Source organism: Peromyscus californicus, unplaced genomic scaffold (genome assembly GCF_007827085.1).
Source record: "Peromyscus californicus insignis strain IS unplaced genomic scaffold, ASM782708v3 Scaffold_3__1_contigs__length_106647218, whole genome shotgun sequence".
NCBI classification, from domain to species: Eukaryota; Metazoa; Chordata; class Mammalia; order Rodentia; family Cricetidae; genus Peromyscus; species Peromyscus californicus.
In genome coordinates, this window is record NW_026294551.1 from 24,134,089 (window position 1) to 24,154,479 (window position 20,391).

At 46.7% G+C, this 20,391-nt stretch overlaps 1 protein-coding gene across 1 annotated transcript; it reads left to right on the top strand.

Moving 5' to 3' along the window:
• The first annotated feature begins 96 nt into the window (after positions 1-96).
• On the top strand, positions 97-12,648 carry Gsdmb (gasdermin B). Its single transcript, XM_052756424.1, is given in 8 exon segments — positions 97-190; positions 2,697-2,831; positions 2,834-2,938; positions 3,523-3,601; positions 7,606-7,771; positions 11,464-11,602; positions 12,008-12,078; positions 12,553-12,648. Coding segments are annotated over 8 exon segments (885 nt in total).
• The last annotated feature ends 7,743 nt before the right edge of the window (positions 12,649-20,391 follow it).

Sequence of the window (20,391 nt, forward strand, 5' to 3'; positions counted from 1 at the left end):
GCTCTGTGGCCCTGGCCCAGCATCATGGTGTTCTTGGAGTGAGGGAACGCCTGATCTACTAGTAGCCATACTGTCCCTCTTCAAATAGGGACTACGATGTTGGGAGAAGTTGCCACTGGGCTCAGTCTTGGGAGTGGGGCCGATCTACTTGCTTCCGTGGCCTTGAAGCCAGTCAGGGTGAAGTACCAGGGTACCTGGACAGTGATCTTTGTTCAGATGCCAGCTCTGCTACTTTTGCCGTCTTACTTAGCTGCTTCTCTGAGTTGATGAGGAGAGTACCTCTCTGGGTGGTTGTGGGCCTGAGCACGGTGCCTGGGAATAGCCAGCAGTTGAGTAACTATATTACAATCAATACCATCGCCACTTCCTTCCGTGTGCTTCTGAACAGAGGGATGGGGAGCCCAGAAGATAGGCTGGGCTCACTCTAGCACTTACCTCTGAGGGAGGAGAAGGTGGATGAAGAAGATGGGGTGGCATCCAGATGAGAAAGGTCTAGGAAGGAGCACGTGGAAATGTGTCATACTGGGGAGGCTGAGTACGTATTGGACCAGCCTGACTCCTGTAGCTGTTTGCTGAGTTAGTTTGGGTTCTTATTGCTGCCTGCATACCATGGCATTTGCTAGCTGGCCCTGAGATCTTTTTTTTTTTTTTTTTTTTTTCCAAGACAGGGTTTCTCTGTGTAGTTTGGTGCCTGTCCTGGATCTCGCTCTGCAGACCAGGCTGGCCTCAAACTCACAGAGATCTGCCTGGCTCTGCCTCCTGGAGTGTTGGGATTAAAGGCGTGCACCACCACTGCCCGGTAAGGCCATTTTTATATCCCGGGTACAGCCATGGCTGTTATCTCTCTTAGTTGGAACTACTCATTCCATTTTAGCTCACTGGATTGTACAATCCATTGCGTCATTCTTTGGCCCAAACTCACCTAGCCCATGTATCTCTCACTTGCTGAGTCCAAAGGGCAAGATGTCTCCTGGCCATGTCATTCCTGTCCATAATTAGCCTGGCCATAATTAGCCTTATCTGAAGGGCAGGGAGGTGAGGCACCCACCCTTATCCAGCTTTCCTGGAAGTACTCCTATTGGGGGCTTTTAGGAACCTCTCCTAGCACCCCTCCAGCCAGGAGCTGTGCAGAGATCTGAGAGGATTCTGACTCTCCATTTCAGGTAAGAAGCTGAGGACAGTGCATTTGAGACAGGCTGTGGTTCTATCTACACACCTAGAATCCCCAGACCAGAAGAGAATTGAGAGCAGACTACTATGCTAAGACAGGATGGAGAAAAGGGCAGTGGGGGGGTTAGGTGCCTCGGCCAGGCATTAGGGACTTAGGAGTCACAAGAGGAAGGACACAGTGGTAATGGTGGTGGAAACCCAGGAAGCTTTTGCTTTTCTCAGGGCCTGGCTTAGCACCCTGAAATTTGGAAAGGGATGGTGGGGAGACCTAGGGATCCCAGCTAGAGCCAAGGGAAGAAATAGCTGTTTGAACTGGTATCCTGAAGTTGGGTGTTCAACACTGGTGAGAGTCAAGCCTTCTTAACCTTCATGCCTTTGGGAATAGACAGCAAATTTGCTCTGAGAAATGTAGAAAGTGGGTTTCACTTTCCCTGTGTGGGGTAATCCCTCACCCCATTTGCCTCAGTAGGTTCCGTGAAGGGCAGAGGGAGATTTGGCATTATGGTGGCCACCCTTACTGTATCACGATTGCCTCACTTCAGTATTCCAGTTCCTAATTGTCCTGGAACTTTGAGCTCCTGCTTGACCCCAGACTGTCAATCATGAGTCAGGGGCTGGAGAGATGGCTCACTGGCTGCTCTTCCAAAGGATCTGGGTTTGGTTCCCAACACCCACGTGGTGGCTCACAACCATCTGGAACTCTAGTTCTGGGAGATCAGACACCTTCTTCTGACTTCCATGGATGCCAGGCATACATGTGCACGCATGTACATGCTGGCAAAACACTCATACACATTTGTAGCATGAATCTTAAAAGTTCTTATTAATAAAATCAAACCTGAGGCCAGTATTGGGGTAAATGCTGGAAGGTCAGAGTACCAGAACAAGCCACAGCTATCTCACCTTGCCAATTTCTCAGCTGGTCCTGTTTCTTCAGACTGGAAGCCTCTGAGTCCTCATCCAGAATGAATCTCAGCTGAACTGTGTTGCTCCAAAGCCTGAAAATTTAACCAGCCAAAATGCTTCCAGTTTCTGGTCCTCACACCTTATAACCTTTCTGCTTTCTACCACCACTCCCTGGGATTAAAGGCTGCTTTCTGGGATTAAAGACGTGAGTCACCATGCCTGGCTGTTTCCAATGCGACCTTGAACTCACAGAGATCCAGAGGAATTTCTGTCTCTGGAATGCTAGGATTAAAGGCGTGTGCTAACATTTTCTAGCCTAAGTATCTTGTGGCTTTTCTGTTCTCTGACCCCAGATAAGTTTATTAAGGTACACAATATTTTGGGGAACACAATACCACCACACACATCAAATAGTAAATCTAAAGAAAAAAGCCAGATGTGGTGATCCACCTGTAATCCCAGCGCTTGGGAGGTGGAGACAGGAAACCTGGGAGTTCCAGGCCATCCTGCACTACATAGCAGGTTTTGAGGTCAGCCTAAGCTGGACAGGACTGTCTTAAAATAAAGCAAAATAACAAAACCCCCTCTCTGAACCAACACATCTGTCATAGTTGGTCCAGGCTTAACGTCTGTATTTGAAAGAGTCACGAGATCTCTGGTGCGAGAGTTGGGTTCTCGAGGGGATATGATTCCTGTCAAGAGTGTGGTTGATGCTGGTGCATTCAAGTGCTGCTATTTGGTGAGAGGACGGAAGAGGTTTGGGGATGGCGCTACTCCAAGACAGACCTCACCCTGGAGGACATACTGGACAAAGAGCTGTTTGAGAGGCTGCTTGTGGGACTCGGAGGTCAGCATGTGGCGGGTGAGGAATGGCTGGCCTGAGGCCTTGGCTGCTCCTCTTCTAGCCCGTGCTCAGCTCCTCATTGCCCTCAGCTTTTGATTTGTACATGCTGGCACACCGCCACCAAGAAACACACGCAAGAGGTGGTGGGCAAGAAGAGGAAAGTAGAGATTTTTGGTTTGCTTTGGTTTTTTTCAAGACAGGGTGTCTCTGTGTAGCCCTGGCTATCCCGGAACTCACTCTGTAGCCCAGGCTGGCCTCGAACTCAGAGGTCCACTTGCCTCTGCCTCCCGAGTGCTGGGATGAAAGACGTGTGCTGCCACCAGCACCCAGGGAGATTTCTTTATATTGGAAGTTTTTCCTACATAGTCTTCCTTTCCTGTGTCTCTCTGCAAGTCCAACCACAGAGCTCTGTGTTTATATTGGTATCGTTAAGCTGTCGGGGAAATGGAGGGAGATGGCGCGGTAGCCAAGGAAGGACGCAGACTTTACGGCTAAGGTTGCCCGGTTTTGAAGCCCACTCAGCCGCTGACCAGCAGGGCGACCTCTGGCCAAGCTGCTGTTTATCTGTGTAAGTTTCAGTGTCTTCACCTGTTAACTCTAAGAGTCAATGGCAGTGCCGGCCACAGGAGGTGCACGCAGGTGCACGCAGAGCCTCCCTCTGATGGCCCTGCTGCTGGAGACGTACTCTCTCCTCCCTGGGCATAGGCTGAAAGAGAACTTGGTGAGCTGAAAGTCCCAAAGCAGCAGTTCTCAACCTATGGGTCACAACCCTTTTGTGGGTCATAACGACCCTTTCACAGGGGCCGCATATCAGATATCTTGCATATCAGATATTTACATTATGATTCATAACTAGAAAAATTACAGTTGTGATGTAGCAATGGGATAATTTTATGGTTGAGGGTCACCATAACATGAGGAACTGTATTAAAGGGTCACAGCATCAGGAAGGTTGAGAACCACTGTTTTAGGGCTTCCTGGAGAAAGGTCTTTCAGGTTAGTATCAATGTGATATTTACTCTGGTCTTTCCAGGTGAAAAGGCTAAATGTCAAGTCCACGATAACACAGATTCAGAGAGAGCCCACAGCAAAATTCCCTGAAGAAATATTTGCAGTTTAAGTATTTGCGGTCCTGCAATTGGAAAGCCACCGTAACACATAGGAAAATAACCCAGTTGTTTGGATTTCCTTGACAACAAGTGAGGCTGGGAGCTGAAGAGATGGTTCAGTGGTTAAGAGCACATGCTACTCATGCAAAGGACTGGGATTGGTTCCCAGCGCTCACATGGGGGCTCACAAGCATCTGTAATTTCAGTTCCAAATCTGATGCTCTCTTCTGACTTCTGTCTCTTGCATGTATGTGATACACATACATACCCTTAGGCGCTTTCACGTAAATAACAATTTTTTAAGATGGGGCTGGAGTCAGGCAGTAGCGGGAAAGAACAAGGGAAGGGTACATTCTGGGCATGGAGGCACCACAGGGGCACCCTGGCTCCTCACCCTCAGGCCTACTGCACTGACCTTCCTTCTCTGGCCAGGCAGGCTCCTAGTTCCCTCATAGCCCTGCCTTCTTCTGGATGACCAATTGCTGTCAGATCCAAAAGAAACCCAGGGCAGGGCTGGAGAGATGGCTCAGGGTTAAGAGCACTGGCTATTCTTGCTAGATGTTCTGAGTTCAAGTCCCAGCAACCACATGGTGGCTCCCAACCATCTGTAATGAGATCTGGCGCCCTCTTCTGGCCTGCAGGCAGAACACTGTATACATAATAAATGAATCTTTAGGAAAAAAAAGAAACCCAGAACAAAAGACTAACTGTGGAGCCTATTAGCATACCAAAGTGGATGCTGCCTCCCCCCCACTCACTCAGTACCTGTGGCTCTTCTCAGCTCTTCACATCTGTCCCCTCCCCAACCTTCTCCAGCCTGTGGGCTTTGCTTCTCTTCACCCAGCCCCTCATTCCTCTATAACCCTGTCATTTTGGCCGTATGCTGTCTTGGTCAGCTTGCCCTCTCTTCTCTTCCCTTCCTCTCTCCCCCAACTCCCCCAGTCCCATGGCCCCGTTCAGTCTACTCTTTTCTCTGCCTGCTCTGGACACTTCCGGATGCCTCTGGCTGCGCGCTCACACACCTCTACAGTGCAAACCGCCAGCCATACCTTGGAGCGGTCACGTCCTCAGTTCATCACTGTGCTTTGGACACATCAGCTGCTGTCCCCAGGCCGCATCCTTGCTCTCCTGCGCTGAGTGGCCCAACCCAGCATTTTGTGCGTGTTTTGCTCTGCCTTGCAAAGCCACAGTTTCCGTGTCATCTGCCCACTGGGTTAGGAGCATCTCGGGACAATTTACCGGCTGTGCTCACCTCTCTGTTGACTCCACACAGTAGGTGGTCAGAAGTAAAGCACCATGAAGTTAAAATAACCAAGCTGGAAATGGCAGCACTCAGGCAAAGGCACCCTGCTGGTTTTGAGGGCTAGTTTGTTCTTTCTTTCTTTTTCTTTCTTTCTTTTTTTTTTTCAGACAGGGTTTCTCTATGTAGCTCTGGCTGTCCTGAAACTTGCTCTGTAGACCAGGATGAACAACTCACCAAAATTCACCTGCCTCAGCCTCCCAAGACCTGGGATTAAAGGGTCAGGCTAGTTCTTTCTTTTTTTTTTTTTTTTTGTTTTTTTTTTGTTTTTCGAGACAGGGTTTCTCTGTAGTTTTGCGCCTTTCCTGGAACTCACTTTGTAGACCAGGCTGGCCTCGAACTCACAGAGATCCTCCTGCCTCTGCCTCCCGAGTGCTGGGATTAAAGGCGTGCGCCACCACCGCCCGGCATAGTTCTTTCTTAATAGAGTGGGCGTGTTTACACTTTTTCCTTTTTGCTTGTTTTTGGAGACAAGGTTTCTCCGTGTAGTTTTGGTGCCTGTCCTGGATCTTGCTCTGTAGACCAGGCTAGCCTCGAACTTACAGAGATCCGCCTGTCTCTGCCTCCCAAGTGCTGGGATTAAAGGCGTGCGCCACCACCACCCAGCACTTTTTCCTTTTTTTGCAAGCCTAAAAGCTCAGTGAGGCTTTGTTGGGCCTTTCAACTACTCTTAACAGCAGAACTGCTCTGGAAGGGTCTCCAGGGATTTTCTAGAATTTCTTTTCTTTTCTTGAATGGATTGTTTCTAGGTTGATGGTAGGTTTCCTAAAGAGGGAGAGGGAGGTCATGGAAGGTATGGAGGGACATCTTCTTTTTTTCCCTTGAGACAGGGTTTCTCCACTGCCACCACCGTCACCACCTCCATCTGGTGGCACTTCTTTGATGGACTTTAGTCTGTAAGTAGCAGAAGCTTTATCAAGCTATTTTCTAGGTCACAAATGAATTTTCTTACGGAATCAGGGCTATCTCATGAGCTGGAGGACAGGCAAAGCAACCAGGTGAGTTCTGGGCACCAGTGCCACGAGCTAGAGTCAGCCCCTTCTCAGCAGTGGCGCCAGCCCTGCCCGACACCTTTAGTGTTATGAGAAAGACATGCTTTGGATTCATAGACCAGGATTTGAGCCACCGCTGTATATTTAATAGCTGTGTGGCCCTAGACTGTTCACAATTTTTCTAAATAAATTTATTTCATGTATATGTATGAGGGTTCTATCTGCATGTATGTGTGTGCATCATGTGTATGCCTGGTATCCAAGGAGGCCAGAACAGGGTTTCATATCCCCTAGGGCTGATGTTACAGACAGTTGTGAGCCACCTCATAGGTACTGGGAATTGAACCCAGGTCCCCTGGAAGAGCGGCCAGTGTTCTTAACCACTGAGTTATATCTTTAGATCAACAAACAAACAAAGAAACAGTTTTTTGTTTGTTTTGGAACAGGGTCTCAACTATTATAGCTCTGGTGGGCCTGGAACTCGAATGTAGAGTTCCAGGCTGGCCTTAATAATAATCCATCTTAATAAGAGTCCATCATACTGGGTGGTGGTGGCGCATGCCTTTAATCCCAGCACTTGGGAGGCAGAGCCAGGCGGATCTCTGTGAGTTCGAGGCCAGCCTGGGCTACAGAGTGAGTTCCAGGACAGGCGCCAAAACTACACAGAGAAACCTTGTCTCGAAAACACCAAAAATAAATAAATAAATAAACAAACAAATAATAAATAAATAGTCCATCACAAGGGGGAATTTGGTAGCAGGCAGCAGACATGGTGTCGGAGCAGAAGCTGAAGCTGAGAGTTCACATCCCTAACCACAAGCAGGAAGCAGAGTGACCTGGTGGTGGCGGGAGGCTTTGAAACCTCAAAACCTTCCCTTAGTGCTGCATTTCTAGTAAGGCCACACCTCCTAAACCTCCTGAACAGCACCACCAGCTGGGAACCAAGACTTTGGGGGACATCTCATTCACACCACCATGTATCCCCCGCCCCCCAAACCAATAAATGTAGTTAAAAAAAAAAAAGACCCAATTCTGCCTACATGATAGGGTTGGGGTAAGAAGCCTCCCACCATCTGTGATGGGCAGGAACACAGGGTAAATGCTAGTGAGTTCCTTTGCCACTGTGCCCCTGCCCCCAGCTCCTAGTGGGTAGAAAGAACTGTGATAGGTGCCATGTTTCTTGGTTTTGCAGCCTTACAGGCATTTACTTTCAAAAGGAAGCTGTTGGTGGCAGGGAGAGGTGTCACTGAGGGGCCCTGAACCTTATCCTTCCACTCGCTCTAGGAGGCTGAAGCAGAAACTTCCAACTTCATTCAAAATGATTAGTTCAGAAGAAAATGTGTATCTAGTGACAGGAACTCTGGAGACAGAACAGGAGGAAACTCCACAAGCAGAAATGCAATATCAAATTTGGAGCTCATTCCTTAAGGGCATTAACCACGAAAACAAGGTTAGTTTCCTGGGAGATGGGTGTGGACCAGCCAGCCTTGTGCCATCCACTGAAGGCCCAGAGGGTGCCAGCCAAGACTCAGCCGTCTTAGCTCCTCCCTCGGGCCTTTTGGAGCAGTACTGGCTGGTCTCTCTGCTTTTCAGTCCAAGGAAGAGAGTGGTGCCTTGTGGAGGAATCCCTTCCTTCCTTCCTTCCTTCCTTCCTTTCTTCCATGCATCCTTCCTCCCTTCCTTCCTCCCTTCCTTCCTTCCCTCCTTCCTTCCTTCCTTCCTTCCTTCCTTCCTTCCTTCCTTCCTTCCTTCCTTCCTTTTTTTTTTTTTAGTTTTTCGAGACAGAATTTCTCTGCTTTGGTGCCTGCCCTGGAACTCACTCTGTACACCAAGCTGGCCTTGAACTCACAGAGATCCACCTGCTTCTGCTTCCTGAGTGGTGAGATTAAAGGCATGCACCACCATAGCCTGGCCTCTTTCTTTCTTTTTTAAATTTTATCTTTTAGTCTTTTGAGACAAGGTTTCTCCACATAGCCCTGGCTATTCTGGAACTCACTATGTGGATCAAGCTGGCCTCGAACTCACAGAAATCTGCCTGCCTCTTTGAGTACTTCGTGCACCAGTACAGTCTATCATTTGACATTCTTAATTACATGGGTATTCTATTCTATTCCTTGTCTGTTCCCCTTTCTAGTAGGCAAGGGGAGCTAGAGTCCCTGGATAAAAGCATGTCTTCAGTATATACTTGTTAAATGAACAGTGGAAAGCAGCATGGGTTTGGTGTCAGACATGGGTTCAAATCTTAGCCCTGCCACTGGTTTCAGCTGTAGGACTGGCTCAGATACTTGCCATAGAGTCTTGGTCCTTCCATTTGTAAACTTAGAATAAAAATGTCCACCTCATAGGAGTGTTTGGGAGATCAGGCAAGATAGCAGTGTAATATCCATCAACATGAGCTCTCTCTCCCTAGAGCCAGAACAAAATCACCATCCCTGCCAACATGATCCTGGCCTATGGAAAGAAGCAGCTGATCTTTGAAAAGGGGAAAATATGTAAGCAAGATGCTATGGGCACAGAAAATGGGGCCCTGAATATGAGTGGGTGGATGTGGATTGAGCCAAGCTCTGTATCAGCCTGGGATGGGTGGCTGGTGAGCACAGAGGTGGGAGAGGAAGAAGGGAGGAGGGAGGCCCAAGAAGGCCTGAGGGCCGTATGGGCTCCGGCCAGACTGACCCAGCATGCACTCACCATGACATCAGCCTGCCCTACAGGATTGCATTCTCAGTCTCCTAACAGATTAGCAATAGTTTTTCTTTCCTTTCCTTGGTTGGGAGCAGAGTGGGGGACTGAGGGATGGAAGGAACCTACTATTTTTTTTCTTTTTTTAAATTTTTGAGACAGGATTTCTATGTGTAATAGCCCTAACTGTCTTGAAACTCTATTTGTAGACCAGGCTGGCCCTCAACTCACAGAGATCCATCTGCCTCTGCCTCCCAAGTGCTGGGATTAAAGGAGTGTGCCACCAGTGCCCAGCAAGAAATTACTATTTTCTTATTCTTTCTTTCTCCCTCTTCCCATCTCCCCTCGGGGCTGGTTTAGCTATAGCCTTCTGGACTGAAGGAAAAAAAAGGAGGTGAGTGAGCCCCTGGGCTACCCGTTCATGTTTCGGGACAGGCAAGGGCATGCTTGTCAAACAGAAGACAATGCGTGGCTGAGTGTGTAGTAGGATGTATTCAGAGCTGGAAGCCACAGAACGGGGAGATGTGCTTGTGGATGAGCAGCCTGGATGCACTGTTGGCTCAGGGCCCCCAGGCTCCTTCCAGGGCAACTGACTGGCTGGGAGCTCTCACTGAAGGCCTCAGCCAGTCTGCTCATATCAGCGCAGGCTGGGATGAAGCAACCTCACTGAAGTAGTCTCAAGTCGAGCTCTGCTGTACCACTCTTGCTCACAGCCTCCCAAGTCTGGAGTTTTCTGACCAGGCTGGAAGGTCTAGGGCTCACTTCCTCTGGAATGCTGGGGTTTTCCCTATATCCCAAGTAGGACAGTCACATTGCCAAAGAGGCCTTGGGAAGAGATGGAGGGCATGCTGTATCTTCTCTGGGTGTTGGCCTCTGCTTGAGTCATTCAGGCACAGCCCTATGGTTGCCTATCTCTGAGGATGTGGGAAGGAGCTTGCAAATATAATTTATACACAGCAAGGGTACAGGTTCCTGACATGGGCAGTGACAGCTCAGAGTCCCGGAACAAAAATGTCCATCGCTGGAAAGAGTGCCCACAGGGGTTAGATGTGACGTGAAGACTCTGAAGACCTTCCTCCCTTTGCAGAGAGAGGACTTAATAGCTATGTGTGAGGACTCGCCTATCTCTAGGCCCACATACAATGGGGCAGAATTCATCTACCCTCAGGTCCAGATGCTGTAACACTACCACTCGGTGGCATCAGCAGATTGGTGTCCGGTGGTGTCTTGGTTGGGGTTACCGTTGTTGGGATAAAACACCATGACCAAGCCGGGCGGTGGTGGCGCACGCCTTTAATCCCAGCACTCGGGAGGCAGAGCCAGGCGGATCTGTGTGAGTTCGAGGCCAGCCTGGTCTCCAAAGCGAGTTCCAGGAAAGGCGCAAAGCTACACAGAGAAACCCTGTCTCGAAAAACAAAAAAAAAAAAAACAAAAAAAAACAAAAAAAAACCACCATGACCAAAGCAACTTGGAGAGAAAATGATTTGGCTTCTACTTTCATATCATTGTTCATCATCCAAGGAAGTCAGGACAGGAACTCAACCAGGGCAGGAACCTGGAGGCGGAGCTTTCTCTTTTCTTCCTCCTTCCCTCACATTTTCTTTCTTTCTCCTCACCCCCTCTTGCTTCATGGCTCTCAGGCTGGCCTTGAACTCCCTATGTAGCTGAGGTTGACCTTGAACTCCCGATCCTCCTGTCTGCTCCTCCCTAGTGTTGGGATTACAGATGTGCGCCACGGGGCTGGGGACCACATTTTGAATGGTAAAAATGAAACTACCAAGCTTATTTCTGGATATGGCAAACTGGGACTAAATGGGGGTGAACCAGGGAAGCCAGGTAAATGAGTGATGGTGGGCATGCAGGGAAGGGGAGCTTCATTGTAACAGAACACATTAGTTTAGAAGACGGCAAAACACAGACAGGTAAAAACAACAGCAACAACGAGTAGATTAAAATAAGGTCTAGCCAGGCACGGTTGCACTCTACTGTAATCCCAGCTCTTGAGGCAAGATGATCAGAAAGAAGGGCCATCCTTGGCTACATAGTGAGTTCAAGCCTGGGTTACATGAGACCTTCCCAGCAGGTGAGAGGGATGCGGGTAGGGGTGGGGCAAGGTATAGTGGACTTTACAAATGAAGCCTGTTGGGCAGAGTGAGTCAGGTTCACAATTTCTGCCCTTTATAGGAATGGCTGTGAGGAGACTGCATGCTATTGGAAATTTTCAGGAGCAGGTACCGGACACAGCGAGAAGCCTCCAGGAACGGAATGAGAAGGAGCGGAAGAATATGCTATACTCTGTCACTTCATGTGCCATCAAGGAAGCGGGGCTGGAGGATCTGGAGCAGAGAGTAAAGGATCCCAAGGAAGAACTGGGGTGGACACAGAGGGCTGTGGAGGGCAGATGGCAGGGTGGGAACCATCTGCTAGAGAACCGTGCTTAGCTTCCCTATCCCCCACCCCCAGGTTTCTGATGTCTTGATCTCTGATGAGACACAGATTGAGGGTCCAGCGGGTCCTCTCATTTGCAGCCTCCACAAAAATGCTGGGCGCTTGGTAAAAGCATGTGCAGAAGCCATTCTGGAACTCTTGGGTGCCTTGCTAGGTGAAGAGGGTCTGGCTATATGCTGGAATGGAGGAAATGCTGACCAAGGAGGCTGGTGGGAAATCAAATCTTAGGGAGTATGCATTGCCCAAATTTGTACACTGTGAAGGGTAGCCCTCGGCATTTCAGAGACTATCAGCCTTTCCCAGGCTGGATATTGAGGGGCAATCACTGTATTCCCTCTGGTATAGTCTATGATGCTCCATATTCTAAGAGGGGAGCAGGAAACATTTGGGATGACTTCCACCCGGCATCCCAGGAGCTCTCTGAAACCCTCTGATGCATATGGTCAGCCACCGGAGCCCTCCCCCAGAGCCCTCCCCCGGAGTCCTCCCCCAGAGTCCTCCCCCGGAGCCACCATGCCCCTCTCCTTTTCTACAAACAATCTTCTTTTCCTGCTTCCAGAGCTGTCTGAGAAATGCAAGCATGTGACCGAAGCACTAGAGAATGGGACCTTGTCTTCAGTGAGGGACCAGGTGAGACACACTGGATGGAGAGGGCCATAGTAGAAACCAATGCCTGTGTTCTGAATGGACCCGGAGACCCCACAGTACAGTCCTTTTTTACTCTATAGTTACTGCCTGCTCATGTCTATGCAGCAGGGTTTTGACAATTCTCTGGACATACATAGAGCTACCAGGACAATTTGAGAGGTTCTGTTGCTTGCCTATGGGCAAAAGAGGGATAGAAAATACTCGTCCCAAGATGGCATCCGGGACTTGCTGCTATGTGGAGAAGGTATGAGGTTCCTCACCTCTGCAGGAAGAATGTCATGATGGATCCCTATGTCTGTCACAGGCTCAGAGTGAAGGGCTGTGGCCAACTGTCATTGTGGTCATTTTTGTTTTGTTTTGAGACAGGGTTTGTGTGTGTGTGTGTGTGTGTGTGTGTGTGTGTGTGTGTGTGTGTGTGTGAGCTCCTAGCTCTTAATCTGGTGAGCTTCCTTTCAGGTGGAGTCGATCCTCCAGAAGAACTGGGTTGAGCAGATTAGCCAGGATGTGAGCTGTGACCCAGAGGCACGGCTTCCTCTCTTCTGCTGCAGCTGAGTCCTAGTAATAAGTCCATTTGTGTCTGTTCCTAACCCAAAGTCGGCCTGGATTCTACGCATGCTCTCTGATTCAAAGTGACAGATTGGGAATAGTCATTTCCTCTCATTTTATCTTTTCTTCCTTTTTGCGTGGCTGGTTTCAAACCTAAGGTCTTCACTACCACTAGACAAGTGCTGTGCCATCGAGTCACACCCCAGTCCTCTTCTTTCTCACTAGATGACATGAAGAGAGACAGCTAGGAGTGATGGCACACCCCTGCAACCCAGCACTCAGGAGGTGGAGGCGAGGGTCAGGAGTCCAAGGTCACTGTACTCGTCAGGTTCTCTAGCGGACCAGAACTGATGGAATCAATATACATATATCATTCATTTTACACATAGGAAGGGGATTTATTAGAGTGGCTTACAGGCTGTGGTCCGGCTAGTCCACAATGGCTGTCTATCAACAGACAGTCCAAGAATCCAGTAGTCATTCAGTTCTTGAGGCTGGATGTCTTGTCTGGGCTTCAGTATATGCCGGAATCCCAAAGTAGGCTGTCATGCCAGTGAAGGGATGGACTTGCCAGCAAGAGCAAGCAGGCGGAGAAAGCAAGCTCCCTTCTTCCATGTCCTTCATATAGGCCGCCAGCAGAAGGTGTGGCCCAGATTAAAGGCAGATTTTCCTGCCTCAAAAGATCTGGGTTAGAAGTGGGTCTTCCCACTTCAAATGCTTTAATTAAGGAGAAAAAAAATCCCTCACAGATGTGTCCAGTCATTTGGGTTTTAGTTAATTCCAGATTAACTAAATTGACAACCAAGAACATCCATTATAGTCATTGTCTACCACTTCGAGATTTTTGAAGCCAGCCTGGGCTACATGAGACCACATCACACAAAAACAAAACAAAACAAACAAACAAACAAAAACAAAGGAAATTCACAAAGCAGTGGGAAAAAAGAGAAACTGGCAACAGGAAAGTTTTTAACACTTCTTTGGAATCCAGAACGCAGTGCAAGCTGGGTAGTGTGGCCAGAGGGTGGCCAGGAGTGGGCAGGAGAACGCTGTCTGCATCACAAGTGTTACAGAAGAACGGCAGAAGTCAAACACCAAAAACCTAGGCTCACCCGACCGCTCAGGCTAATGAAATGAACACAGGTCTTTTTTTTTTTTTTTTTTTTTTTTTTTGGTTTTTCAAGACAGAGTTTTGGCCTCGAACTTACAGGGATCCACCTGCCTCTGCCTCCTGAGTGCTGAGATTAAAGGTATGAGTCACCGGGGCTGGAGAGATGGCTCAGAGGTTAAGAGCACTGACTGCTCTTCCAGAGGTCCTGAGTTCAGTTCCCGGCACCCACATGGTGACTCACAACCATCTGTAACGAGATCTGGTGCCCTCTTCTGTCCTGCAGGCATATATGTAGGCAGAACACCGTACACATAATAAATAAACAAATCTTAAAAAAAGAAAAGTGTTCAACAGCCTTAACTATGAGGGAAATGCATATTAAAACTGCTTCACCAGCCCCTCTTGCCCTAGTTAGAATGGGTAGCATCAAGACAACAAACGACAAGAAATGCTGGTGGCAGTGTGAAGCACAGAAGCTGCATTCCCCGATGGAGGGATGTAACTTTTGTAGCCCTGGGGCGGGCACTAAGGAGGTTTGTCAAACACCTAAAATGCCCAGAAACATACGACCCAGCTACATCATCCCTGAGCACAAGGCTGAAGGGTTCTGTGTCAACGTGGGACATGGGCGTCAATGTGGGACACGGGCACGCGCACACCAGTGTCAACGTGGGACATGGGCACGTGCACACCGGTGTCACTTGCACATGGTGTCAACTGCGCCACTCTTCCCAGGACCTAAGATATGCACCGAGCCTAGATGGCCATCAGTGTGGGAATGGATAAAGAAAACGTGGTACATACACACTACGGGGTTTTGTGCAGCTGTGAAGAAAAGTAAGATACAAAAAAAATAGAAATAAAAATAGCCTGGGTATCACACACCTTCATTCCAGCACTGGGAGACAGAACAGGAGGAGCTCTCCAAGTTCAAGGCCAGCCTGGTCTACAGAGCAGTTCCAGGGCAGCCAGGACTACATAGAGAGACTCTGCTCAAAACAAACTAAACTAAACTAAACACACACACACACACACACACACACACACACACACACACACACACGTGTGCACACATACTCATACTCTCACACATACGTACACACACACCCTTACACTCTGGCACACACACAAACACGTGCACACACATACACACACACACACACACACACACACACACACACACACACGCACGCACGCATGCACACAGAACCTGGCACTGGAGGATGCACTAACTCCGTCTCCCTTCAAGGTGACCATTGGACTCCTACTTTGCCTTGGGTGAACCTAGGGTTCTGGTTTGAGGAGTCTCCTCAATAGGGAAGGCACATATTTTTTAAGTAAATCACAAGTCAAGGGAAAATCCTAATATAAATTAGAAGATTTTTGTACTTAATGGTACTAAAATATACATATAAAATCTGTGGGAATAAGCTAAGACCATTTTTTAAAACAGAAAAATATGAATTGCCCTAGTTATTTATATTAGAAGAAAAAAAAGTCAGGGCTAGAGCCTGGAGAGGTGGGTCAGTATTTAAAGCACTGTCACACAAGCGAGCAACAGGTCGGGATCCCCAGAGTCCGAGCAAATGCCATTTCAGGCACGGTGACCACCTGGATTGCAGCCTCGGAAGGGGAACCTGGAGTAAGCTGGTTATGGAGATCAGCCACATCCATTAGCTCTAGGTTTGATTGGGAGACCCTGCCTCAAAAATGGTGGTGGAAGAATTGATTGAAGATTCTGAGTAATAGCACAATCTAATGTGTGGCCGAAGGAAGATGCAGGTCAGCCTCCCTCATTACTTTAGAGGAAACAGCAGAAAAAAAAAAACCCCAAAAAACCAAAACCCAAGCAATAAAAGAATATATCTTTACTAATCTGGGGTTTCAGTCTGGTTTAACATGGCAGATTTTAGCCCATTCCCAATTTAAACTGGGCATGGTGGCTCATTCCTGTAATCCCAGCACTCAGGATGTAGGTTGGAGGATTTCAGCAAATTCCAGGCCAGCCCGGGCTACACAGAGAGACTCTCTCAAAACAACAAAATAAACAAGGAGAGAAATTTCAGAAGGGAAATGATATAATCATTTCAACAGAAATGAAAAAGTACTCTGTAAAATTCAGTATGTCCTCGTTTCCTAGAAAACCAGGCACACACACTCAGGCACTGCTCTATCTGATCGGAGGACATGAAAACACCCAGTAAGCACAGGCTCAGCAGAGGAAGTGTTTCTATGCCTTCTCTCTGGGCCTCGAAAGATGGGCGGCCCACAGTCTCCACTTCACACTGTAGAGGAGATTAAGCAAGAACAGGAGGCCAAGTAGAGAGCCATAAGAAAGGAGGAGGCAGAGGAGAACACCATATTACTTCAAGATGATCAAATATATGCATCAAAACTGCAGCTTTACAGATAAATTATGAAAATAAATAACAGTATTTTGATATAATCAATATTTACTAAATTTTGAAAATAAAATAACAGTATTTTGATACAATCAATATTTACTAGATAGATCGCCAATAAATCCAAAAGAAAATTTGTACAAAATGAAATACTTAGGAAAGTATCAGACAAAGGGTATAAAAGCTCCACTCCCTTGTTAATATGAGAGATCTTAGAAAAGATGAAATGAAAGATAAATACTGAATTAGAAGACATAATATTGTAAGAATGTTGATTTTTCTTACAGTAATTTACAGATTACTACAATCCCAATGGTTGTCTGTCTGATTTGAAAATGCAAAGGATTAAAACCAGCCATGATATTTAAAAAGAATACTGATTTATTTATTTTTGTATATATGTGTGTGCCTGCATGAGTTCAGGTGCACCATGTGTGTGCAGTACCTATGGAGGCCAGAAGAGGGTGTTGCATTCCCTGGTACTGGTGTTACAGGCGACTGTGGGCTGCCTGACATGGGTTCTTTGAACTGAACCCAGGTCTTCTGTGAACTGAACCCAAGACTTCGGCAAGAGCAGTAAGTGCTCTTAACAGCTGAGTCATCTCTCCAACCCCAGCCATGATAGTCTTCAAAAAGAACAAAGTAGAAAAACTTGTTCCACTAGATTAAAGACTGATTATAAAACTTTAATATTTTAGTGTGACATGGGAGCTGCTGTAGACAAAACAAAAACAGATGAGATACCTCAGAAATGGGTCCCATGTGGACAGGGACATCTGACATATGAGAGAATAAAGACTGAAGATCAGTGGGAAAGGCTAGTGCCAGGACAATAGGACAGCCACAAGGTGATTACTGAGTGTTCATCCCTTCACACAGTATTAACTCCAGAAGCACTTTCAATCAATGTGTGAATGGCAAAAATGTAATTATAGTAACATCAAAACTTCAGTTTCATCAAAATATATCACAAACGGGGTAGAGGCAGCACAGAATGAGAGATGCTATATAAAACAACGCACCATGCCAGGCGGTGGGAGCCAGAGGCAGGCAGATCTCTGTGAGTTCAAGGCCAGCCTGGGCTACAGAGTGAGTTCCAGGACAGGCTCCAAAGCTACAGGGAAACCCTGTCTGGGAAAAAACCAAAACCAAACCAAAACCAAACCAAAACCAAACCAAAACTAAACCAAAACGCACCTTTTGGAGACTGCCATCTAGGACATGGAGGCACTTGTACAGGTAATAAAACAAAACAAAACAAAACAAAAAAAAGACCCACTAGGAAAATATGTGAGGGATTTCAACAGCACCATTTTTATAGTTTATATGTAAAATGTCCCATATGTTCATGTGTTTGGAAACCTCATCTCCAGTTGGAAGAACTGTTTTTGAGGTTGTAAAAGTACTGGGATGGAGGGCCTAGGTCCTGACACAGGCCACATGGGGTAGGGCCTGGAGGGTGATAGTTTAGCTATCCTGAGCCCACAAAATGTGCATATGCCACTTAGCAAATTAAGACTTCAGGGAGGGGGGCTGGAGAGATGGCTCGGAGGTGAAGAACACTGCTACTCTTTCAGAGGCCCCGGGTTCAATTCCCAGCACCCACATGGCAGCTCACAACTGTCTATAACTCCAATTCTGGGGGATCCAACATCCTCACACACAGACATATGTGTAAGCAAAAAACCAATGCACATAAAATAAAGATAAATAAGTAAATAAAAATAAAGAACTTCAGGGAATCTGAAGTCAGTTTATTGCCAGTATATTTAAACACAGTATAATCTGAAAAAGAAGTGTCTTGGTGTAATACAATCCCAGGTGCACAGGAAAGCATAATTACATCAAAACTCAACTCAGGGCATATGTGATTTCTTTCAAGAATATGGAGATAGGCTACCTGTACTAGCTTAAGGGCCTAGGGAAGGAGCTGGCCTGGTCTTGGTCATACAGATAGCTCAGAGGTCAGCTGAGCTATTAGCCACCTCTGACCCTGTTATGGGGGCTTGGGGAGACCCTGGCTGTAAGGGTCCTTTAGATTACTAGCCACCTCTAGTCTTGGTTTGGGAACTTGATATGGCCTGACCTAACAGATAACGAAGACCACGAGGCTGTTAATCACTTGCACTGCCCTGGTACTGGAGTTATGGATGGTTGTGAGCTACCATGTGGGTGCTGAGAATTGAACCCAGGTGCAGGGCAGCTGAGCCATCTCTCCAGCCTGAAATTATGTTCCTCAAAGTTTGTATTCTTCGAAGTTTGTATGATCAGTAGTTTTCTTTTACTTCAGTGGTATTTGCATATGGCCAGAAAATTTCACTCAAGTGTATTATTTGAACTATGTAAATGCATTAATATTTTTAGTGTTTTCAAGCAAAAGCATCCACAAGACAGAAAGCTTAAGCCTTTTAACACTGCAGACAGTCAGACGGATATTAGACCAAACAAATAAGATCCAAATGGTCCTTTATCATTAATAATCTACTAATGCTGGAAAATACCTTTTTGGCAGTACAAAGTACAAAACATTATGTAACAGTGACGTTTGGTAGGTAACAGGTATGTGACATTTGACTTCTAAGCCCTACAAAAGGCCACTTACAGACTCAAGATGAAAGACGGCTGGGACTTTTCCAATACTACACTGTGAGGATAATGTTACAGTATCTGTTTTTATTGAGTAATGTGAAGATGTAACTTTGTTGCCATTTCAGGACCTTTTAATGCTAATGAAAGAGAAGATGACCGTTACTGAACTTAATTACTGTTTTACCATTCAACATACCCTTCATATTTTGCTGTATTCTATTTAAGTGGGTTATTGTGGATTAGGGTGTTGTGGGTGGGGAATGTCACTCAGTAAACCACCAGGAAACAATTCAAAGCTCAAAATAAACAGTGAGTAGGGGGAACCAAAAGTTTACTTCTGGATGTAGACTCAGTTGCTTTAATTCATTATAACTATCAAAGTAGGGGGATTCAGGCCTGGCATGGAGGCACACACCTGTAATCCCAGGATTTAGGAGATAGAGGAAAAGAGGCTTAGCAAATCAAAGTAATCCTAGTTACAAGTCTGAGGCTAGCTTAGGCTACATGAGACCATGTCTCAAAAGATCAAATAACATCAAGAAAAACAAAGGAAAGATGGCTAAGGAGATGTCTAAGTAGGTAAAGTGTTTGCTAATCAAGTAAGAGGATCCTAGTCTGGTACCCAGAACCCACATAAGAAAGCTCGATGATGGTGGTTGGGGACACGGCTCAGTGGTTAGGAGCATTTGTTGGTTCCCAGAACCCATGCTGAACGACTCACAACTGCCTGTAAATCCACTTCCATATTAGACAAAGAACGCCCTCTTCTGACCTCTAGAGCATCCATACTGACATGTGCATGCACACACAGATAAAACAAAACAAACATCTATAAATACATAGCTGGGTGTGGTGGCATGCGCTTGTAATCCCAGTGCCAGAGAAATGGAGACAGGAGGATCCCTGGGTCTCGCTAGCCGGCCACTCTGGTTGAATTGGCAAGCTCTAGATCCCAGTGAGAAGATGTGCCTAATAGTGCCACTCGCTTTGGGGGCCATTTTCTTTCAAACCACCACACCTACTATATATGAGACATTGGGTTCTATCCCTAGCATTGCCAAACAAACAAATGCTATCCAAAAACAAACCAGACCAAACAAACAAACAAAACAATGAAGCAAAACAATTCCCCAATTTTCCCAAACCCACAATACTACTGTCTTTTGAGAAAGGCAAAGTATTTAGAGAAAAACTTATATACAATGACTAGGAACAGTTTGATCAACTACACAAATCTGATCCAACATTTGGAAATTCTGTTAGGAGAAGGTTTGAGACAGTCTCCCTCTGTAGCACAGGTTGATCTGGAATGCATGTGTAGCCTAGGCTGGTCTTGAACTTGTGGTAATCTTTCTGAATGAATCTAATTAATCACATTAACAGGCTAAAGGAAAATCATATGGCCGTATCAATAAGTGCAGAATTACTAGTAGAATACTGAAGAACACTAGTCCAATTCGGCTGTGATTGGTACCCACGAGTCAAGACAGCACAGTACTGACTAAGGACAGACAAGCGGACAGTGGAGCGGAGATTCATTAAAATGAAAACTTCTGCTCCGTGAGCCAAAGTGTGAAAGGAATGAAGCATCAGACTCCAGAAAGAGCAAAATCTCTGTAAAAGCATCTAAAACTCTGCACCCAGAAT